At 38.8% G+C, this 25,102-nt stretch overlaps 1 protein-coding gene across 1 annotated transcript in view; it reads left to right on the top strand.

The window, feature by feature from the left end:
- The window catches only part of LOC140938344 (low-density lipoprotein receptor-related protein 4-like), a 104,550-nt gene extending 79,854 nt beyond the window's left edge, over nucleotides 1-24,696 (top strand). Inside the window, exons 8-14 of the mRNA XM_073387832.1 lie at nucleotides 9,923-10,039; nucleotides 10,970-11,422; nucleotides 12,676-12,716; nucleotides 13,234-13,316; nucleotides 16,933-17,204; nucleotides 20,209-20,338; nucleotides 23,319-24,696. Coding sequence (XP_073243933.1) covers nucleotides 9,923-10,039; nucleotides 10,970-11,422; nucleotides 12,676-12,716; nucleotides 13,234-13,316; nucleotides 16,933-17,204; nucleotides 20,209-20,338; nucleotides 23,319-23,811 — 1,589 coding nt within the window. The 3' untranslated portion in view covers nucleotides 23,812-24,696. The remainder of the gene's footprint in view (nucleotides 1-9,922; nucleotides 10,040-10,969; nucleotides 11,423-12,675; nucleotides 12,717-13,233; nucleotides 13,317-16,932; nucleotides 17,205-20,208; nucleotides 20,339-23,318) is intronic.
- Nucleotides 24,697-25,102: the final 406 nt, after the last annotated feature.

Raw genomic sequence — 25,102 nt, 5'->3', positions numbered from 1 at the left:
GAAGAGTTTGTGCTTGTTCGGGAGGCCTCATTCTAGATGACGACGGAAGAAACTGTACAGGTATGGCTTATTACCACCAAAAGGGGGCTAAATTTTCTCCTCTAAAGCTTTTTTACTAGAAGAAAATTAAGTACCGCCTCCGAACCCTTTTTTTTTAGGAAACAGAGCCATTCATCAATGACTGGAGAGTTTCATACGCCCAAACTCGCATTCAGTCTTCTGAATGCGGGTGTTAACTATTAAACGTCACTCAAAGTGGACGACAAACAGAGACTCGTCCACGCGTATAAAGACCAGTGCCTGTTTTCCTTCTGCCATCATGCATTACTTTTATAAATATTCTTATTATTGCCGGCACCTTAATTCTATCGTTTTTGCAGCTCCTCCTGAGCACGAGTTTCTTCTGTTTGCCGATGCTTCATACGGAAAGATTATGAAAGTTTCTCCTCATGCCCCTGGATCACTCATCTCTTTACCCTTGTCAAGCATTATCAGTCGACCGGTTGCCATTGGCTACGACGTTTTAGAGGACAGAGTGTACTGGACAGATGTGACAAGGAACACCATTTCTCGTTCATTCTTGAATGGTTCTATGTTTGAGGTCTTGTTTTACCAAAACGTGCAGTCACCAGATGGATTGGCCGTGGACATTGTCGGAAGGAACCTCTACTGGACTGATACGGGAACCGACAAGCTGGAAGTTTCCAAACTGGACGGTTCCTATCGGAAAGCTCTCATAACAAGTGGCCTAGACGAACCGAGAGATATCATATTGGATATTAGTAAAGGGTCAGTAGTTGAAATGGATACGGAAGGCAACAAAACCCCTTATTTAATTGTCAGATGTATAGCCGTTTACTGAAAAGAGGCAAAGAGAGATTGGCAGTTTACCTAATTTTCTCTTCTGCAAACGGTCGGTGGTAGCTCTAGCAAAGGGCAAAAATTGTTACTGTCGTGGCAAATACAGTTATTCAGTGTCTGGATTGTTTATTACGGACAACCAAATACCACCAGCAGTCATCAGCGTTGGTCACTATCATTTTGCCTCTTAACTGCAATAATCTTCTTTGCATTTATTTCTTCATTGCCCGCTTCCAATGCATTTAAATTTATATATCAGCGCATGACCAAAGGCCCGTTCGATAGTCCCAGACTATAGTAAATTTTCTTGTTGGGCAAGTGACTTTTAATGCTCACTGGTCTAATGGGCAAGGGTCCAGCAAGTCATCCCCCAATACAATCATCGTTTAAGATTAGCCGCCTGAAGTGGCCCCAGGCAAGCAAAATGTTTAAGCTACTTGCTAAAAAGACAAGCAGAAATTCAAGTGTTTTTTGATCCCTACATATTCATTATTTCATCTTGATCTTTTCCTCCGAACAAAATTTGGCGTATGTGTACACTCACGGGATGTAACAACTCCACCAGCTTTAAAGTGAAACTCAACTCAACCTTGCTGAGATGAAAACGGACGTCGACGTTTTTCAAAACCCCCCCTCAACAATTAAGAAGTGGACTGTGAAGAAAAAATGAGAAGACCCTTACCCTCTTACTTGTTTTGTATTTGATAGAATCATGTATTGGACAGATTGGGGTTATCACGCAAAGATTGAAAGGGCTGACATGTCAGGACAGCAGCGGGTTGTTCTCGTAAACACAAGCCTGTCGTGGCCAAATGGTCTGACGCTTGACCAGGAAAGAAACCGCTTGTATTGGGTGGATGCCAGCTACGACAAGCTCGAATACTTGCACCTGAGCACGAACACCAGGGTGACCTTAATAGATTCTTCAGCCACCCTGCCTCATCCTTTCGGGTTAACACTTCTTGGAGACTATTTATACTGGACTGACTGGAATGACTACACTGTTAAAAGAGCCAACAAAGAAAGTGCTGCTGATGTCACGGTTTTTGTCACAGGTATTGGGCAGCCCATGGACATACATGGTTACAACCTCAGTGAAACAACAATACCAAGTAAGTACAAGGAGTTCGCTACGAGAAAAAAATTATTATTATATCAAATATCCTTTAAGCATATTTGTCAGGAAAATTAATATGCAGCGATGATGGCTCACACCTTCCACAAGCACTGTTTAGGAAGCATAAACCGATAGTTTTGAAGAAATGAAAAATCAGTTGCAGATCGATGATCTTTTAGAAGTGTCACCCCTTTCAAGACTTTAATTTCCACTAAAAGCGTAATATCTTGACGAAAAATAACCATGTCGCCTTTTTTAAAAGCGACCCTGCAATATAGAGCATTTTAAACTCATCGCAAAATCAAATCGTCGGCAATCACGTAACAAGTGTGCTGTTTCCTGGTATATTCTAGTTATAAATGTTTTAATAAAAAGTCAGCCATACAGCTCGAAGACAAAAACGTCTCATCTGCAATATGTTTCCCTCTAATTTTTGCTGATTACATGCGGTAGTCTTTTTACGGTCTCCTCTAAGTAATGATTATGTGCCTTGCTATATCCAATTGCAGTCACTGACCAATGCAATAACAACAATGGCGGATGTAGTCAACTTTGCTTGCTTACACAATCTGGAAGAGTTTGTGCTTGTTCGGGAGGCCTCATTCTAGATGACGACGGAAGAAACTGTACAGGTATGGCTTATTACCACCAAAAGGGGGCTAAATTTTCTCCTCTAAAGCTTTTTTACTAGAAGAAAATTAAGTAACGCCTCCGTACCCTTTTTTTTTAGGAAACAGAGCCAGTCATCAATGACTGGAGAGTTTCATACGCCCAAACTCGCATTCAGTCTTCTGAATGCGGGTGTTAACTATTAAACGTCACTCAAAGTGGACGACAAACAGAGACTCGTCCACGCGTATAAAGACCAGTGCCTGTTTTCCTTCTGCTATCATACATTACTTTTATAAATATTCTTATTATTGCCGGCACCTTAATTCTATCGTTTTTGCAGCTCCTCCTGAGCACGAGTTTCTTCTGTTTGCCGATGCTTCATACGGAAAGATTATGAAAGTTTCTCCTCATGCCCCTGGATCACTCATCTCTTTACCCTTGTCAAGCATTATCAGTCGACCGGTTGCCATTGGCTACGACGTTTTAGAGGACAGAGTGTACTGGACAGATGTGACAAGGAACACCATTTCTCGTTCATTCTTGAATGGTTCTATGTTTGAGGTCTTGTTTTACCAAAACGTGCAGTCACCAGATGGATTGGCCGTGGACATTGTCGGAAGGAACCTCTACTGGACTGATACGGGAACCGACAAGCTGGAAGTTTCCAAACTGGACGGTTCCTATCGGAAAGCTCTCATAACAAGTGGCCTAGACGAACCGAGAGATATCATATTGGATATTAGTAAAGGGTCAGTAGTTGAAATGGATACGGAAGGCAACAAAACCCCTTATTTAATTGTCAGATGTATAGCCGTTTACTGAAAAGAGGCAAAGAGAGATTGGCAGTGTACCTAATTTTCTCTTCTGCAAACGGTCGGTGGTAGCTCTAGCAAAGGGCAAAAATTGTTACTGTCGTGGCAAATACAGTTATTCAGTGTCTGGATTGTTTATTACGGACAACCAAATACCACCAGCAGTCATCAGCGTTGGTCACTATCATTTTGCCTCTTAACTGCAATAATCTTCTTTGCATTTATTTCTTCATTGCCCGCTTCCAATGCATTTAAATTTATATATCAGCGCATGACCAAAGGCCCGTTCGATAGTCCCAGACTATAGTAAATTTTCTTGTTGGGCAAGTGACTTTTAATGCTCACTGGTCTAATGGGCAAGGGTCCAGCAAGTCATCCCCCAATAAAATCATCGTTTAAGATTAGCCGCCTGAAGTGGCCCCAGGCAAGCAAAATGTTTAAGCTGCTTGCTAAAAAGACAAGCAGAAATTCAAGTGTTTTTTGATCCCTACATATTCATTATTTCATCTTGATCTTTTCCTCCGAACAAAATTTGGCGTATGTGTACACTCACGGGATGTAACAACTCCACCAGCTTTAAAGTGAAACTCAACTCAACCTTGCTGAGATGAAAACGGACGTCGATGTTTTTCAAAACCCCCCCTCAACAATTAAGAAGTGGACTGTGAAGAAAAAATGAGAAGACCCTTACCCTCTTACTTGTTTTGTATTTGATAGAATCATGTATTGGACAGATTGGGGTTATCACGCAAAGATTGAAAGGGCTGACATGTCAGGACAGCAGCGGGTTGTTCTCGTAAACACAAGCCTGTCGTGGCCAAATGGTCTGACGCTTGACCAGGAAAGAAACCGCTTGTATTGGGTGGATGCCAGCTACGACAAGCTCGAATACTTGCACCTGAGCACGAACACCAGGGTGACCTTAATAGATTCTTCAGCCACCCTGCCTCATCCTTTCGGGTTAACACTTCTTGGAGACTATTTATACTGGACTGACTGGAATGACTACACTGTTAAAAGAGCCAACAAAGAAAGTGCTGCTGATGTCACGGTTTTTGTCACAGGTATTGGGCAGCCCATGGACATACATGGTTACAACCTCAGTGAAACAACAATACCAAGTAAGTACAAGGAGTTCGCTACAAGAAAAAAATTATTATTATATCAAATATCCTTTAAGCATATTTGTCTGGAAAATTAATATGCAGCGATGATGGCTCACACCTTCCACAAGCACTGTTTAGGAAGCATAAACCGATAGTTTTGAAGAAATGAAAAATCAGTTGCAGATCGATGATCTTTTAGAAGTGTCACCCCTTTCAAGACTTTAATTTCCACTAAAAGCGTAATATCTTGACGAAAAATAACCATGTCGCCTTTTTTAAAAGCGACCCTGCAATATAGAGCATTTTAAACTCATCGCAAAATCAAATCGTCAGCAATCACATAACAAGTGTGCTGTTTTCTGGTATATTCTAGTTATAAATGCTTTAAATAAAAAGTCAACCATACAGCTCGAAGACAAAAACGTCTCATCTGCAATATGTTCCCCTCTAATTTTTGCTGATTACATGCGGTAGTCTTTTTACGGTCTCCTCTAAGTAATGGATTATATGCCTTGCTATATTCAATTACAGTCACTGACCAATGCAATAACAACAATGGCGGATGTAGTCAACTTTGCTTGCTTACACAATCTGGAAGAGTTTGTGCTTGTTCGGGAGGCCTCATTCTAGATGACGACGGAAGAAACTGTACAGGTATGGCTTATTACCACCAAAGGCGGGGTAAATTTTCTCCTCTAAAGCTTTTTTACTAGAAGAAAATTAAGTACCGCCTCCGAACCCTTTTTTTTTAGGAAACAGAGCCATTCATCAATGACTGGAGAGTTTCATACGCCCAAACTCGCATTCAGTCTTCTGAATGCGGGTGTTAACTATTAAACGTCACTCGAAGTGGACGACAAACAGAGACTCGTCCACGCGTATAAAGACCAGTGCCTGTTTTCCTTCTGCTATCATGTATTACATTTATAAATATTCTTATTATTGCCGGCACCTTAATTCTATCGTTTTTGCAGCTCCTCCTGAGCACGAGTTTCTTCTGTTTGCCGATGCTTCATACGGAAAGATTATGAAAGTTTCTCCTCATGCCCCTGGATCACTCATCTCTTTACCCTTGTCAAGCATTATCAGTCGACCGGTTGCCTTTGGCTACGACGTTTTAGAGGACAGAGTGTACTGGACAGATGTGACAAGGAACACCATTTCTCGTTCATTCTTGAATGGTTCTATGTTTGAGGTCTTGTTTTACCAAAACGTGCAGTCACCAGATGGATTGGCCGTGGATATTGTCGGAAGGAACCTCTACTGGACTGATACGGGAACCGACAAACTGGAAGTTTCCAAACTGGACGGTTCCTATCGGAAAGCTCTCATAACAAGTGGCCTAGACGAACCGAGGGATATCATATTGGATATTAGTAAAGGGTCAGTACTTTAAATCGATGTGTAAAGAAAGAAAACCCTTCGTTACATTTGGAGACATTTTACTGATAACAATACAAGTTAGGGAAAATAAGGCTTCTTTTATCAGGGAATATTCGACCTCAACTCTGGCAGCAGAAGTATTTGATCACGGTCATAGAGAGCATTGTCGCTCTTAAATATCTGTCAACAAAGCCTAAATTTTTCAAATTTGCAAACACGCTTTTAAGGGTACGGGCTTAATACCAGGCCTTAAATCTGCTTTAATAAATAGAGAGAAATATCCTAAAAATTTTTTGGCTCGCTCAGTTCATGCATTCTAGCAGTTAGTTTGAATTTGTAGCTTATAGATCTTTTTCATATGACGTCACGGCGGCCATACTTGTGTAGAAAACAATGAATCGGCGGCCATGTTTGCGTACAAAAAAAATCCTTTGGGAGTTGAACTCTTTTTACATGTTAAAACTTTCTTTTTTTCCAAGCAATTTGTAAAGGTGCTGAGCACGTGACTGAAAGCGATCTGTAGGCGCTGCAGTGTAAGGGCGAAAGAAATCAAGGGCAAGGGGAGCTTGCTTGGCTTTCCTTGCTTGTAAAATAGTTATTATTACTTTTCTCTTCAAAAACGAAAACGTTGGAGAACATATGTAAACTATTTGAGGTGTCTTTAGGTTGAATTCGATTGCTAAAGGAAAAAATATGTTCGCAAACAAGAAAGGTTTGGTTGAAATATCTAAATCCAAATCCAAAGAAACCTTACATTTTCATTTTTCATTTTTATTTTTTTTATTTTTTCGTCATAGAATAATGTATTGGACAGATTGGGGATATCACGCAAGGATTGAAAGGGCTGACATGTCAGGACAACAGCGAGTTGTTATCGTAAACTCAAGTCTGTCTTGGCCAAATGGTCTGACGCTTGACCAAGAAAGAAACCGCTTGTATTGGGTGGATGCCAGCTACAGCAAACTCGAATACTTGCATCTGAGTACGAATATCAGGGTGACTTTAATTCATTCTTACGCCACCCTGCCTCATCCTTTCGGGTTAACACTTCTTGGAAACTTCTTGTACTGGACTGACTGGATTGACTACACTGTTTATCGAGCCAACAAAGACAGTGCTGCTGATGTCACTGTATTTGTCACAGGTATTGGGCAGCCTATGGACATACATGGATATAACCTCAGTGAAAAAACAACACCAGGTGAGAGAGCAATTTTTGTAATAAGAAGGCACTTCTTAATATTTTTTGTTATTGATGTTGGTTTTTGTTGCGACGAAAGATATTATAACCTTGAACTCGAGAAATCTCGAATTTTGTGGACGGGCTTATTAGCTACTGTTTATTACAGAACTGAAGGGGATGAAATTTGTCAAGTATAGGAAAAAGAAATCTAAAGTTTAGGTCGCAATGCAGTACAAAGTGCGGACCTTTTGTTACCAATGAAAGTCAAATGGTAAAAATACTGGGCAAAAACAATCATAAATCAAGGAATTTCTCTGAATAAATTTAAAAAAATTATGTTTATGTTGAAGATGCAAATTTTTGAACCAATTGAATTTACAAGCTCTTTTATTCCTTTATTTTTTGACAAACCTTGATTTTTGCTCTGAAAATGTCTACAATGGTGAAATGTCGTAAAATGTAATTGTAATCACAATATTATGTTTTCGTCGTCGGTTATTTTATTTTTGTCGTAGCCAATGGCAATTCAAATTGCTTTGCCATATTCACTTACTGCGTTTTTACATGCAAACTCTTAAGTCACAAATTAAACATAATGTCTAACGTTTATTTTTCTCGTCACCCTACCGCTCCACCATGATTAATTGATTTCGATCAATTTTGTTTGTCTCGTTTCGTCGTTACTGTGACTGACGGAAGCTAAAATTGTAACCGTAGTTAACCGTATGACAGTCTCTCTTTTGGTCCAAAATCTGTGAAAGAGCGGTAAAGCCCATTGTTGGTGTTCTTTATCTTTGAAATTTCGAATTGAAATTAAACCTCTCCATTGCGCTTAAAAGTTTTGCTTACCCTCCCAGAACAATTAGCCCGAGAGGAGACGGATGTAAGGGGGAATAAGGATCATGCAATTAGAGGAATACATCCAACTGAATTTTTTGTGAATTACCGATTACCGTTGGTGGTTCGTTAGCGTTTTAGCGCCAAAATGTCAACGGCGAAGACTACAATTTTATTGCCATGAGTCATGCCTTGGAAGATTTGAAAAACAATAAATATTGACCAGAGAATCATGTGTAAAGGAGAAGTCAGATGATATATATATATATATATGCATATATTTTTGTTTTAAACTACTTGGAGGACTGAATTATTGATAAATGGACTAAATTTTTTTTCTAGTGCCAGTTTATTTTCCTTCGTCTTGTGTACATGACTTTCTGTGAATGTCACGGCTAAAAAGAATTGTGAACTGTGCTAAGGGTTGAAGAAAAGCTTGACTCCTATGCTCCAGCAAAAGCCGTTGTTTTGTCAAGCAAGATTTAATTGCTCGCCTACTGGCAATTTCCTTGCTGAGGTTGTCACTTGGGGCAGCCTTGCTTGGGCTATAATCTGCAGTTTGTGGGTTTTTTTATTTTTGTCGTAGCCAATGGCAATACAAATTGCTTTGCCAGATTCACTTACTGCGTTTTTTACATGCAAACTCTTAAAGTCACAAATCAAACATAATGTCTAACGTTTATGTTTCTCGTCACCCCACCGCTCCACCATTTTTTTTGTAATTTAATCACTGTTTATTTCAATTTCTTGCCTTACAATAATAACATTAATTTTTACATACATTACCGACATTACAATTTTTAAAAAATAATACACAAAGAACTCACACACGCACGCCTAGCACACACGACACACAACGACAGTATCAATACTACTAAACCTTAACAAGTATTTGTCGGCAATTTTGTACCACCTGTCAAGAGTGCTTGCCATTTCGATAGATGAAAAGACATTTTATTCTTCGATTGGGCAATGGTAGTTTCTAATTGATAAACGTTATGAGTCTCGCCAAGAAAACCCGTAAACAAGGGTTTGTTTTCGAGCATCTGCAATTATATATATACTGCTTACCAACTAGCAAAATATGATTAATAAATAAATTGTCTTTATGTGCCTTTATCTCAAATAATATATCTTTAGCAGAGAGATGGTTAATAACCACCCCCCGATTGCTACACCATTTAATAACTTCTGCCCAAAAACTCTGAGTAATCAGGCAAGAGACAAAAACGGGTGTTCAAAGGATTCATCCGCCCCAACCTACCGAGAACATCGTGGTGATGAAGAAATACCAATTTTCTTTAAAAAATCATTGGTAGCCAGATATCTGTGTAACAATTTATATTGAAATTCACGTGACTTAGTATCCGCTCCACCATGATTAATTGATTTCGATCAATTTTGTTTGTCTCGTTTCGTCGTTACTGTGACTGACGGAAGCGAAAATTGTAACCGTAGTTAACCGTATGTTCAAGTCCAGTTCTGGCCCCTCTCTCTATGCCACGCGACACCAGGAGAGAAAGGGATTTGTTTAATCACAAGGATGATTACAGACCGAATTGGACGACAAGAAGTGCTGTTACCAATTAATCATAACCATCACAATTTCCGCGAAAACAAATGGATTCTTTACTCGGAAAGAGCTAATAATACCAACTATCCAAAATAAGGGGAAATAGCACTGGCAGAGACATTTTCTAATGTTACAAATTCCTCCATTTTGGAAAATCTCCCGTTTGGTAGTAGTAGTTTAGTAGTGGTTGTTGCTATGATTATTGTGATAAATACCGTGATTGGTGGATTTAGCTGAGTGCACTTAACATGATTGGCTGATGGAAGTGTCCGATTACAGCCAACTGTCTAATTACACTGTTCCATTACAACCCTACACAATATTTGGTGAAAAATAAAGCAGTTAATGCACCAATAAAATTGTAGCAAATTGTAATTATTATGATTAAAAGAAAAATTACGTTCGCTTCAGTAATGATTATTACTGTCTTATCCTTAGAAAATCCCTGTTCGTCGTCTTTTGGTGGTTGTTCTCATTTGTGTCTGTTGAGACCCAACGGTTATCTTTGCTCGTGTCCAGATCAACTTGCACCTGGCGATGTTTGCATCAATGGCTGTAAGAAATATTTTTAACTCAAAGACAACAGAAAGCAAACATATAGTTTTTTTGGAGTCATATAATCAGTGAATCAGTCTTTCTATTGTGATGTTCAGTATTCGGTTATTCTACGCTCAATATAACTACAAGTCAACATAGAAAAGCCGGGAAAATATCACTGTGGAGATCCACTTTCAACACACTATTTTATCTAAGCGTTTTTACAAAATTAGTTTCGTCTTATGACTTCTTGGGTGGTACGGCACAAAATCTCGCAGAATTCGATATAACTATTGTTAACAACAATTGCTGGTTTGCATGTGACGTGGTGACAGCCATGTTAGTGGTTAAGAACGAAACATTTCTATACCCTGGCAACTAAACTCCATTTTCATGTAAATTCCTTGAAATAAGGTTTATTTCATTGACCACCATGGTCGTCATGTCACGTGGTTGCAACCCAAGATTGTTCAGAATCAATTGTAGAAAAGTTCTTCGTATCAGTTTGGAGAATTAGAGTGATTTTACTCAACCCGTGAAATAGATAGCAGACTTATACACAGTATTACATTCTTTTATTGTTTTATTTTGTTTATTTGTAACTATTTGGCACTAATTATGACGTATTGTTCACGGGTTTAGAAAAATCTCTGGTTCTTTGGTTGGTGGTTTCATTGGCTAGGATGTAATTTAATGAAGCTTAAAGTTAGCATTTTTTAATCTCCCGTGTGATGAAAAGATTTCAACACGGGGCATTCGTTTTCCTGAAACACATCGTTGTTATAAAACAGTATTATTCTAATTTGCTCTTAACACTGGTTATTCTAATTTTTTAAAACATTTTCACAACCTTCGTACTATAATTATTTTCCCAAATTACAGTCACGTCGCTCTATATATTTTGTTAGATATACTTGCAATACTAATACAACTGTTTTTGTTTATTAGCTATTCCGCTACCGTTTAAATCAACTCACATGGGTACAGCAACATACTCCCAATACCAAAAGTCGAGCGTAAAAGTTCGTAGCACTGTCATTTCATTTTCCTCTGTAAAACCAAGCAGTTCCTCAGTCTCGTCCCAGTGGCCCACTACATCTGTTACATCGACATCCCGTATCACCAGTTCGTCTACAATCATGTCACAGTCCAGACTGAGGACGTCATCACTGACTGCTTCGAGCACAAGTCTGCTTCCAATGATTTCATCACACGGATTAACATCAGCATTTCCAAGTCAGCGGCAGACCACGGTTGAGAGCACTAGTCAACCTCCACCCACCCTCGCTCCTTCTGAGTGTCGCCCTGGAGACTGTGAGAATAATGGAACTTGCATTGTGCCAGGCTATTACTGCAGATGTCTTAAGTATTATGTGTGGCACCGCTGTTCCGTCTACGTTGGTAAGTGTGTTAGCAACGACCAAGAGAGAATAAACAGACAGACAGGGAAACGCCTTGTCTAGCCCTTGGGATATGTGAATTTCGCAAAAGTTATTTTTAGACCCGTTAGACGCTAGAAATTAAACGCAAGTTCGTTTTATTCAGTGTTGAAAAAAAATTCAACGGTTGACATTTCAATATTTTGCATTGTTTGATGAGGCAGACGTGCTTTGACTTAATGGCGTTTCAAACAATCGATAAAAATGTGCATACGTCTCCGGAATTACACACTCGTTTAATTACAACCTCTAAAAATAACTTTACTAAAATTCCCATATCCCGGCTAACGCCCTAAGATTCCCTCTCTGTCCCATTATTTACTCTTGCAATGACGAATAATAACAATTTTAGTTCTACTTACAGAAAAATTCGTTGTTAAGTTGTCCCACTTTAGTCTTTTTCTATGAAACTTACGTCCAGAAATTCAAGAAACCTCGGAATGTGGGAGCATCATATTAGACACAGACATTTCTTGTACACAGAATAGGCGATTCAGTTCCGAGTTTCAAAAACTCTCCCTCCTTTCACAACGAGGCTAAGCGTTAAACCTTTCTGGTAAAAGTGAGTTTATTTGCATGAGAATTAAAAATCATTTTCATTTCAGTAGCTTCGCACTTAGCCTCCCATTGAAACAGATCGTTAGGGTAACTCGGAGACCTATTGCTTGCCTTTAAGTAAGGATAAGGATTAGGAGACACTTCGTGATTTCTATCATACAGAGCATGAATCACATTAAGATGTTATTGTTACTTCTATAAATAGTAAGGTCTCTTTAACTTTTCAAACAATCCAACGCATAAATATTTATTGTCCATGGGAGGCAGCGTGGCCGAGTGGTCAGCGCGTCGGACTCGCAATCCGGCGGTCCCGGGTTCGAGTCCCGCTCTGGCCACTTGCTGGATTTGTGCTCGGTCGTCCCGAGTATAAATTCTCGGCCATGCTTGTAAATAGCCAACTGGTTGCCTTCTGCCAGTTAAGGTTTTTAATCCTGTTATGTTGTATTTGAATTATTTGTTTCTACATATTTGAGTGGAGTGCCTGTAAATTAGCTGACTAGCTAAGTGCACCTTCCACTATAAACATGCCTTTAACCTTTTTTTTAACCTGTCCAGAGACAGTATAGTTAATTTGAGTTGCAATAATACTAAACCGTTTTCTATCTTTACCGCTTTTTAATAACGTTTGTTTTTTTGTTTGTTTCTTTTGCAATTTAGGGGCAAAAGCTGTGGAAATAGAGTTATCTTTTCAGATAGAGGTACCGTTGGGCTAAACAAAATATCCGTTAGAATCGTTAAAATAAAAAAAATTAACAGCGATCCAAACTGAAATATCTTTTTATTGCGTTTGAGGCCTTGGGTTTGAAAGGGCAGTGTAAGGCGATCATTTGTCTCGCAAAATAGTCTGTTCAACGTCTTATCTTTTCCCTCGTTCCCTACATTTCTTTCATTTTTGTTTATTCATTTTTTATTATAATAAGTGCTTTAGTAGCACAACTCGTGGCACTTTTTTCACGACGTCAGTTTGAATTTTTTAAAATATTTTTAAACAGAAAATTTAAGTGTTGAAAAATCCGTTGTGCATTACCCCATGCTGGTGAATCTCCTAAAGCGTACTATTGAGCTCAAGACCATTTTTTGTCGTTCAATCTTTAAATTGAACATTATGAATACTGAGTGTAAACTGGCGTGTAATTGTAATGGCTTTATTCCGCTCAAGAGCAAAATCATTATTAAGTACATTAACACAAGCGTATCTATATTCTTTGCTTACAGAGTGGCCCGATTGATTCATTATTAAAAATAGCCCTTGCAGAAGCCTGCACTAAATACTTCTGTGAAAACGGCCAATGTAAAAGGTAATACATCGAAATTTAAAGTTGCTTAAATGAGGTTAAATGAGGTTATCGTTATTTGTCAGAACAGTCGACAAAGTTTCTTGCTTTATTGATTTAGAATTGTTATAAATTATTTGAACCCAGGCATCATTTCTTAAGTACCTTGGATATGATCGTCTGGATTAATGTGATCATGAATATTTTATTTATTCATTTATTTGTTTTTTTATGTACAATAATGACATCAAAGTACCAGAATATAGAACAACACACTAAAAGATAAAGAAGAAAAGTAACAAATAAATGGAAAATATTTACATCACAACACTTATACTAATTTTTACAAAAAAATGATTACAATTTATATAAATACATCATTAGCCTAATTACACGTGATAAGGCTATAAGAGTTAAACTTTCTATTTTCCGTTGTATTTTTAAATTATTTGTAAATTGCGTACAGGTAATGAGCATCTTATTAATTTTCAAACTATATACATACTTTTTAATGAACAGGAGGAGTAGATCTAGTCGGCGTCTGAGATTATCATTGACAGGACCAGGGATACTTTTCTGCAACAGAATTTGCTCTGGGGAAAGATTTATGGAAGTATTATGGGACACATTAAACCATGATAAGATTTTATGATAAAACTTAACATTTGTAGGACATATAGTAAGAAGGTAAATTCCAGTGAATCAGGATTCTTACCCTAAGCACAAAGGTCATCATCTCTGATTTTGAATTTCTTGAGTTATTTGTTGATTGCTGTCTTTCGTCGATTTATAAACAGTACTGATTGTCTGTTCCCAGGATAGAGGCTAGACCAGCGTTTAACAGCAGTAGGCTCTGTTGTTTTACATTCCTGAAAAAAGTTGTAATAATCTTTACCTCTCAATTTACTAAAGGAGAGCCGGTCTATTGTCTATTATTTGAAATATTTATGTTGATTACTCGTTTCTTTTGATGGAATTAGAAGTCCTTGAAAGAGTCTTTCACTGAAACACATGCCACAGAAACGAATACAGCGAGGCAATTACCGTAAAATTCCGAAAATAAGCCCCTCCATGTATAAGCCCCTCCAAATATAAGCCCCCAATATCGTAACGCAAAAACCCTCCGTTAAATCGCCCCTGCGAATATAAGCCCCCCCCGGAGGGGTTGTACTTGGAATTTGCTTGAAAGAGTCTTTCATTAAAACACATGCCTCAGAAACGAATACAGCGAGGCAATTACCGTAAAATTCCGATATTAAACCCCTCCATGTATAAGCCCCTCCAAATATAAGTCTCCTAAAATCGTAACGCAAAAACCCTCCGTTAAGTCGCTCCTCCGAATATAAGCCCCCCGGGGGGCTTATATTTGGAATTTGCCCTCGAATACAAAGTAAAACAAAGCAAAAACCGTAAATTTCCTTGCTACTACAAGCTAGCCCAATCGACTTTGAAACGCAAATTTCCCTCCGTACATAAGCCCCTCCGAATATAGGCCCCCCCAAAATACGCCCCTCAAAAAGGGCCTTTGAAAAATATAAGCCCCGGGGCTTATTTTCGGAATTTTACGGCATATTACATCTATAGCTACTAACTTTGCATTGAAAAGAGAACAGTCAAGAATTAAGGTAAAGTAATGAAATTTCGGCTCGGAAAAATCGGCTGTCTCGCGTGTATCCTGTAAGAACTCTTTTAAATATGACCATGCGTTCCAGATTCGAATTTGAATTTGGAAGTGTTGGTTTTTGAGGAGAGGGGAAAACTGGAGTACCCGGAGAAAAACCTCTCGGAGCAGGGGAGAGAACCAACGACAAACTTAAGCCAAATGTGGCGTCGATACGGGTGTTTGAAACCAGGGCACATTGGTGTGGGAGACCGAGTGTTCTGACCACTGCACCACCCCTAATTGTTTCCCTTGCGCAGAGGGCGCTTTTATATGTACGAGATGGGTGTAAAATGTGTCAAAAGGGATCCTTTAATCTTTAAACAGTTGCCTATTGATCCGACCTTCCAGTTATTCATTTGTATCTTAAGGTTATTGGCTAGAAAATACCGAGAAAAACAGCAAGTAATAACCTAGATTTTAAGACTCCTCGTTACTAAAACCTTTTTAGTCTAAAATTTGAAAAATCTCCTTTTTGGCTAAATTATCAGTTCCTTTTTACATTAATATGTGCGCCACATTTGGGATCAGTACTTCTAATTTTCTTATTTTAGTCATTTTGCTTTAAAGCTTCTTTTGTATGCATATTTTGTAAAATGAATAGACTGAATGGCACTACATTCAATTGGCTACAAATGATGTATTTAAGGGTCTAAATAGCTGTAATTTCTGCTAATCACCATTACATAAGAATCTGATCATGTAGATTCTTACTTCTGTAAAAACGGCGAATGTAAAAGGTAATACATTGAGCTTTAAGGGTGCTTATAATAAGGTTATCATTATTTGTCAGAACAGTTGAGGACACTTATGTTTCTTACTTCATTTATTCTAGGAATGTTATAAATCATTTCAACCCGGAGATCATTTCATAAGTAGCTTGGATACGACTGTTTATTTGGATTAGTGCGGTCCTAATTATAGTTTTTGGTTGAGTGGAAATACAGTGAAAACCCGCACTAAGAATCTAGGACTTTCCCAAGTTAACCTGACCAGATTCTTGTGTAATGGTGATTAGCAGAGATTCAGTGAGGCTATATAGACCCTAAAATACATCATTTGCAGCTAATAGAATTTTGTAGCATGCAGCCTTATATTCCTTTTAAAAAATCTGCATACAAAAGACGTTTCAATGCAAAATGTCTAAAATAAGAAAAATAACAGATCACAAGTGTGGCGTACATAATTATTTTGTAAAAAGGAAATAATTTAGCAAAAAAGGAGCCATTTCAAAGTTAGGCTTAAAATGTTTTAGTAACGAGGGACATTAAAATCTAGCTTATTACTCGTTGGCTTTTACGGTATGTTCAACCAATAACTTTAAGATAGTGGATCAATAACTGAAAGGTCGTATCAATAGGCAACTTTTAAAGAGAAAGGGATCTCTTTTAACACATTTTACACCCATCTCGTAAATATACAGGGTATAATTAAAACGCACTCTGCGCAAGGGGAGCAAGGGTGGTACAGTGGTCAGATCACTCCCAGCAATGTGGCCCGGATTCAAGCTCTGGCATCGACGCCACATGTGGGTTGAGTTTGTCGTTTGTTCTCTCTCTTGTTCTAAGAGCAGTAGCTTTCTCTCCGGGTAATCTGGGTTTTCCCTCCCCACTTCCAAATTCCAATTCGATCAGGAACTCACAGACATATTGAAACGAAAGCAAAATTCTTCGTGTGTAACTAAATTGCGAGAAATTGAAATGCTGCTGATGGTGATGATGATGATGAAGATGATAAGCACTTTCAGCATATACAAGAGACAGCCAATTTTTCCGAGCTGAAATCTCATTAATGTACCTTAATTCTTGAATGTTCTCTTTTCAATATGAAGTTCGTAGATGTAATATACTTGACTCGCCTTTTTCGTTTCTGTAGCGTGTGTTATAATGGAAGACATTTTTAAGGACTTCTATGTCTATCTAAAGAAAGAAATAATCAACATGAATATTTTAAAACAGTTCCTTTTTATCTTTCTTTCAGGAGAGTAAAGCGTTCCGAATCACCAAAGTACTTTACGCCCAATGACATTCACATACTGGGATTCTCTCCCGGGGCACAAAACAGTTGGAAAATTGAATTTGCTGTGCTTTTTCCCTCCGTGGACGGACAAACCCCTGAGATTGCGGAACCTGGTAAACTTGTTGAAATGGTCAGTGAATCAAAAGAGAGTATTGGTAAAGCTCTCGGCGCTACCATCCAGAGGGTTACAGTGGTGCCGGAAGCACAGTTGGCAACTGAAAAACCAACCGACGGTAATAAAATCAAGAAAAATTTTCAGTAATAGTTATTTTATACCGTAAATGCTCGTATTATTAGCCGACCTCAAATAAACGTCCCCCCTTCAATCCGGCGCCCCCTTTTAAGCTCTCCGACCCCACAAACACACCACCCCTCCTTACTGTGTATAACAAGACGCACGAGTGCGTGAACCCGACCTTCTTTTAGTTCATAAAATGATAGAGCGCCGGGGGAAAATGTGCACTATGTAATAATGCACTACAACCCATATGACTTTGATGATGAATTGATGATGAATAAATGGAACATACTACCGGCTAGCAAATCAGACTGGAAAGTCTCGAACGTTCCAAAGGGGTGTACTTGACAATGACTGCATAATGTTTAAAAACAGTTCATACGTTTTACAAAACTGCTTCTTCCTTGCACCTTGGTACACGCCAAAACCCAGGCCATTTTATAACCCGTCTCTTCATGAAAGGAAGGCAGGGTAATTATTGCAAAATGCGGAAAGTGATTTTCAGTGTATTTACGTAAAACATTTAGTGCCTAAAGAATGATCCATTAAAGGACATTACACTGCCGTACACGTGAAAGACGCGAAAGCGAAAGAAACTTGCCGGCAAGCTCAGATGGAAGAGCGCCCGTCTGCTGAGCGGAAGGTCGCAAATTCCTAACCCTGGCGGACCATTAACCGAGATCTGAAAATATCATGCTAGCTGTGATTAAAACCAAATTTGGCACTGGACAAACGAAATAGATTTGCACAAATTTGCTCATTGCAAATATATGGCAAAAATGTGCAAACTGAGAACTAATTTATAAATTAGGGGCAAAGATGGTTGCCAATGTTGTCTCCTAATGACAACAACCGCGAGTAAACCCCAAGAAAAACGATCGGGAATACGGTACGGTGGTGCGATTAGTTTCAGAGGCAAAAATGTTACAACCGTATCCGACCTTGTTAATCACTTGTTTCTGTTTCTTGAGAAAAGTTTCCCGGAGAGCATCATGTAAAGCTCTTAGATGCGACAAAGTTATTAGCATTCGCAGAATCTGCATCGTACAATATCGTATTATATTCTCGTTTTATTTGGCTAAACGGATCAATCACCCTGACCCAGGCTGAGACAGAAAGGTACGACATTGCGCCCTTTTCCAAAGTGATCACTAAGTCTCTAGCCTTAGGAACAGGCTCTTAGGAGTGAAATAAATTAGGTGAGAGCAAAATTGCAGGTGAACTTTGACCTGGGCCAATTTTTGTATGAAAACGGGCTCTATGTTGGTCTGCCGTCCATGTGGCCCTACATCCGGGAACTTGAATAAGACGAGTGTACGAGAAAAGTCCAGTGGTGTTTATCTGCCAATAGGCCGAGTTTTTCCGAGGTATTCGATGATATTTCGCTTGTGTTAAACGTGAGAGGATTATGCGTGGTTGGGGATAGTCTTATCAGTGCCGCGAAAGTGTGTGATTGTTTGATTTCCAAATGGTGTTGACAGGTATGTGATCGCGTGGTTGAACTGCGGTTTCGCCAAAGTATTCTGTGCCAGCCACAAAAACGTTTCGTCAATGTTTAGCTTACCTGATTGTACCTTGGAAAAGCAACTCTCGACTCAGGAAATTTGGATCTAGGTCTAGTTTCAGCGGGCTCTAAAGGCATTGAACCGTAGGCCGGTTTTTGCAGATCAGAAGGTGATAATTTGTGTACTATGTTTCATCTAGTTTGTTGTCTATTCCATGCGAAATCCTGTCGTTTATTAGTCTGCTACACAGCCGTTTTTAGAGTCGTCCCGCAATGCTCCTCCCCACGTAGGGAGGAGTGTTGGGTGACGACACTAAAAACGGCTGTGTAGCAGACTAGTCGTTTATCGGACCGCGAAAAAAGTAATGTTTTGTCACCTATTTCAGCCTTCTTAAGCCTTAAAGGAGTGGTGTCACGAAATTCAGCCAAATTAGGAAATTAAAAAATGCCCGTTAAATTAAGAGAAACATAAAAATAACCGGTTAAAACTGTATAGGAAGGTTAAAATAACATAACAGAAACAACAGATGCCACCGATGGGCAAAACTGAAGAAGATTGAAACGGATAGAAATTAGGGTTTTTGAAAACTGTTCAGCCTAACAGTTTTTCACAGTTTATCCCTGCTGCTTGCAACTTCAAAAATAATGCTCAGGAGACATATTTGTTTGTCTCGGATCTCTGATTTTGTCATTTACATGTAATTTCTTTGCTTACTTTAAGTTCCATAGCGATTGAGGGCGAGTAATTGGCAAAATTAAACAAAATGAACTAGACTGCCGTGACACAGCCCCTCTAACAAGGCACTTTTTCGCTGCAGTTCACTCAACTTAACAATTTCTAGACTAAAATGACACCGGTTTGAAACTTCACGAAGTCAGATTACTGAATAAATGTTCTAAAATTTGCCTCATTTTAAATTTGGACTCGTTGGAATGCTTCTTGGGACCATTAACGTACTGCCCGGCGTCAGATAAGGGCTTTTAATTGGCCTTTGAATGAATTTTATTGTTTTAAATTGCCAAGTAGTAGAATGAGTTAAGTTGGTATTTTTGCTAACCCGGTTTTCAAAAATCCAGGTATAATTACATTTACCATTTCCTTCCAGAAATTTTACCATAACTAAAACTGCAACTCTAAGGAACGCCAAGGAAGGACAAACCGACGAATCGGATAGACTACCAGACTGAATCGGAAATTGAATAGACAGGACTGACTGACGAACTGACTGACTACTGACTAACTCAATAAGAGACTGACTGAAGGACTAACTGACAGACTGACTAACTGATTGACTGACTAATTAACTGAATAAGCGACTGACTGACTGACTAATTTCTTGATTGACTGAATAATTGACTGATTTAATAAAAAGGGAAATTGATGAGGCATATTGAAATAAATGGACTTAAACTCATTTCATGCATTTAAACCTTCAGGATTCAATCTCCATTATTATTTGTGCTGTTGTTGAAAATAAAATGTTATTTTATCTAGAACCAATTATTCCGAAGAAACAAAAATCAGTCGGAGAATCGTCGTCTATAGTTCCCATTGGCGCTGGAGTTGGTGTCGCTGTAGTTGTGGTTGTGATATTGCTGGCATTTGTTATCTATCGAATGAAGAGGTACACCCTAAATAGAAAATAGGAATTGAAATGGCTATTTTTTAATCTAAGATATCGATTCTTAGTAAAATCCAACTAGTGGTCTTTTATCAATGCTTCGTTCTGATTGGTTGAGCTACTACTAGGCTATATCTTATAGCCCACCAGTAGCGAAAAGCGCCGACTTTGAAAACCAAAACAATGGCGGCTGAATCACGTTTTGGTAGCTTAAGTTGTTTTGTCTCAATATTTTTGAGTAACTAGTTGGATTTTACTAAAACAATTATTCCTATTCTCGCCCTCATGGCCTCTGAGTCAATAGCCCATTCGGCCTTCGGGCTCATGGGCTATTGACGCAGAGTCCGTTCGAGCTCGAGGAATAAATGTTAGTTATACAAATTCCATAGACGATGCCTTTCCCTTAAATCTTTAAGGTGACTCGACTGGATTTTTTGGGGTTGATACCTCCCAAGTTTGAGCATTAACTACGTCGGCATGAGTAAAGATATGGAATAAAAGGTTACCACAACTGTATTATATAAAGATGAAAATTTCTTATGATCTGGGTTTTATTGCAATCGGAGATGCCATCGCAACGTAATGACGCCATTACGTTTTTCATTTATCTTTGTGTTTCTCTGTACCAGGAGTTTTTTGAAGAAATCGCTTAAGGGAGTATGTAGCTGCCATAATTGCCTCCATTATGGCAAAGTTTGAAGAAATTCTATGAGAGCGTTTTCGAAATATTTTGAAAAGCAGTTTTAAGAATCATCAAAGCAGTGAAATAGCATGCTAGCCGCACAATTCGCTAATATTTGAAGAAAATGATAAGCTTTGGGAACGCAGCTTCATCTCATAGTGGTTTGATTCCATTGAAAACTGCATACAAAAAAAGAGGGGAATTGCTCTGGGTGATCGCGAGTAAGAAGGATTTTATTAACTTGCATTCAGCTACTTTTGATACAGTTTTTGGAGGTAATTTGGTCCATGCCTAAAAATTTCGCATTTTTCCAAAAACCGCTCGATAATTTTTTTCATAAATTCGGCAATCTCGAGATCAATCGTCAAGAAATGTTTCCTGCAAGTTTTAAGAACATTGAAAACGGGGAAGGCTTTTAAATAGGGCCTCTAATATAGCCAACTTCCCCCCCAGATTTTGTGTTTACAAGCCGGCGTCCTCACTATTCACTGGCATTGTTTTCAGGTATCCCCCTAAGAAAATCCAGTCGAGCCACCTTAATTCATTTCAATTCAAGTGCTTTTTTCTGAATTCAGTGAATGAGACGATAAGTACCATCTATGTAAGAGGAACTACCGAAGAAAAGGAAGAAGAGACTTCATTGCCGTTTTCCATCACAGATACAGATATAACGTGCAAAAGAAATGACGCGATACAGTGGCGGATCCAGGGGAGGGGGCCGGGCTCCCCCCTTAATTTTGGACCAAACTGAGGCCTGAAGGGCTGAAAAAAAAAAATTAAGACCCCCTCCCCCCCATCCCTTATCTCAGGGTCTGGATGACCGGGCTCCCCCTTTATCTGAAGGTCTGGATCCGCCGCTGCTGATATACATGTAAATGAAATTATGCTTGGTGGGGGCCGCTTGGTGGTGGGGAAGCCTGGACTAGAGACCGGAGCTTAGATAGTCCTCTCCGCGATTGCCTATGAATTAACATAAATTAATACCATACATGTCATACATGGCGAGGAAAGAAATGAGACGACTTTTTGAACTAAAATGCCACGAAACCGAAAAATAATCGCAATTTGTTACAAGTTTAACTCATACTGAACTTAAGTGAAACAGGAAAGACGAGAACACTATTTGTGCTATTTGCAATATCTCATAGAACGTGTTCTGGTAATTAAGATGGAAAAATAATATGACTGAGAAAAAGACAACACGTGGTGACTATATGGGTATACTTTTTTATATTATACAGACCATTAGTACATAAACTTTCAAAGTTATCCTTCTGTTAACCACAGTCAGACAGGGGGAGCTTTTGACTTCCCCCCCCCCCCCCGCCCGCCTTAAGTTGAGACCAAATTTCTATCACGATTACCTCAATCTACACAGTTTTGAAGTAAAATAGAATACATCTAATTAATTCAAAATGGCAAATCTAAGATGGCAGATTGTTCCAGTTCCTTCCCCAATAATAAATGGCGCGATAATGCCAAAAAAAATTATAAATGTGTTAGCAAACTTTATGTACACCTTCCTATTTATCGCTTTATGGCTACTTTATATGGGGAAAAATTGATAAAATTCGGGTTCTAATAAATTCAATAATATGACGTCATGATGACGTCAAATAACGTCATTGTGTCATCAGGTTATACCTAGGTGTTGAAAATAATAAGTACCGGTACATTATTCTGAGTAATTTTGGTGACCGTATCATGGGCAGTTTTAAAGTTGTAGGGGGGCCTCCGAAGCTCCCCCGGTCGCAGGAAACAGAAAAAAAGAGCACGGTCTGAATAGGGTGAGCGCAAGCATAAGTTTAAGTTCTTTAAAATGCTTTTACATTTTGCTTGGTTTTATATCTTCCCTACTGATAGTCTTTTGAGTCAGACTAATTCAAAACATCTTAGATATGAAAGGATGCATGATCGCCGCCCCTTCCGACCTTATTTTGCCCATAACACATAGGGGATTAGCTTAACCTTTATATTTCTTCATAGCAGGACGAAATTTAATAAATTAAAGCCCAATTGGCATGAACAATACTATACTTTCTTTGCCTCACTTACGTAAGTTACAATAGAATTGTGATAAAAGATTTTTTCCCTGTCAGCAACACAGACAGGAAACTCGGAAAAAAATCCCGAGTTCCACCAACAGGAACAAACCTATGACGTTCTCGTTACTAGCCCGAAGCTGAGGCCAGTCTTCGTGCGTTTTCCATTTTTTGGAGGGAGGATATATAATATCACTTTTTGGGTTTCTCTTAGACATTCAAGAGTTGTGACAACGAGATTTTTCGTGTTATCTTGCAGGAATGGAAGAGCAGACAACAGAGTAGCAGCCAGCGATAATATACCGTTGGAAAATGACTGGACATACAACGCAGCAATATACTCGGAAGTTTCTTTTGACAATCCAGGCTTTAATGAAAATCCTGTAAACGATTCTCTCTCTCTTTCCGAGGGGAGTGCGAACGATGGTGCGATGCGGGAACTCGGCTTCACCGACTTACCAAACGAAATGAAACTAGGGGAGGGAAGACATGCCAGTTATCGACCACTTGAAGTAAATGCCAGAAGTAATCCAATGTTTGGAATTCCCGACAGCGGAGATAGCAGAACCGATGAATCTGGAGAACGATATTGTGTTCTGACTGGAAGTGAAGAGAAAGAAGCATGTGCAAGCTTACGCAACCAAGGAACCAACCATTTACAAGATAAGGATGAGTATTTGAAACTAGCAGAACCTCAATTCAAGGATTCTCGTAATTCTCCCATCTATGTAGATAGGGAATCGCATGCTTAAACATTAAAACATTGTTTTAACAAAACCATGTAATATGCTTCTCTAGATAACATTTCGTGCCAGGTAAGATAATCCATATTCCGGAATCCGGGATATTTTGCTTGAAAAATCCGAAATCTTGGGCTTTGAAATACAGAATTCAGCTTAAGGAATTCGGAATCCCACAAACTATTAAGTTTGAAATCCAGGTTCAGTTGACAAGGAATCCGGGAATCCCGCAGGACTCGGAGACTGGAATTCACAGCTTGGATTTATTTGTTCATGTAGCCATGTTACATGAGACGATACATTATTTCATGGTCCTTATAATTTTAGCATATGCATGTTCTAGTGATTACTTTAGACAAGTTTTTTCATTGTTATCATAACCGCGGTGGAAGCCATTTTCCATCAAGCCATCTGTTGTTGTAATGCTATTTATACATGGCTATATTAGTCTGCAGCTCCTTCAATTGCTTTTTAAACTCTTACAGTTGCAACGCCAAAATGAGATGCCCATCATGAGCTTATCAATGGCTAAACTAATCTTACAGTGGCAGTGCTAGCGCATATATAATAGCGTGTTAGTCTATAAAGGGGAAGGGTTTCATTTCTCAGTGCCCGGACCAGGGCTAATAGTCAGGTTCTTACAGTGAAATACTGAGAAAAAAGGGTATTGCCTATTACCTGTTGGATCTATGATTGAACAGGGTGAAAAATCTCAGTGTCCTTGATTATTACTTCGCTCTAAATACATTGACAGTTAAATGAATTTGGTTATAGGATTGTAGCCTCGATGACAATATGGTCAGTTTCTAATGTAACCAAGAATAGACATTTATATAACTTGGGTTGTACTCACCAAGAGTGGTTAAAATAAAAGTCCAGAATTTGGTACAAAAGAAACACATTTTGTGGTATGATTTCTTCTTCCACTTTGCCGTAAAGAGAACGTTATTCGGCGTTTGTACTTCAAATACTGTCACGAAAGAGCTTAGGCCTCCTCCAACGGGCTAGAGCAGTTTACATTTTTTCTTTAATTGATGTAAATAGCTCTAGTCCGTTCGAGGATGCCTAACCTCTCATAAACTCCTATAGTTTCTGGTAAGTCTCCTCACCACTACTTTTTTCTACTTTTCCTATGTTATTTGTAATTTCTATAACAGTGTGTGGCAAATAAAAGAAAATAAAAAATTAAGAAATGCTTAATTTTTCAATCACGCTGTCCACTCCTAATTTATCTTTGTAATGTTGCCTTGTTGACGGAAACAACTTGCATTGGATTTAATCAATAATATCTTCACCTTCTTTC

This window comes from Porites lutea, chromosome 5 (genome assembly GCF_958299795.1).
Source record: "Porites lutea chromosome 5, jaPorLute2.1, whole genome shotgun sequence".
Classification (NCBI taxonomy): domain Eukaryota; kingdom Metazoa; phylum Cnidaria; class Anthozoa; order Scleractinia; family Poritidae; genus Porites; species Porites lutea.
Note: the sequence above shows the minus strand (reverse complement) of the source record. Positions and strands in the feature narration are given on the sequence as shown.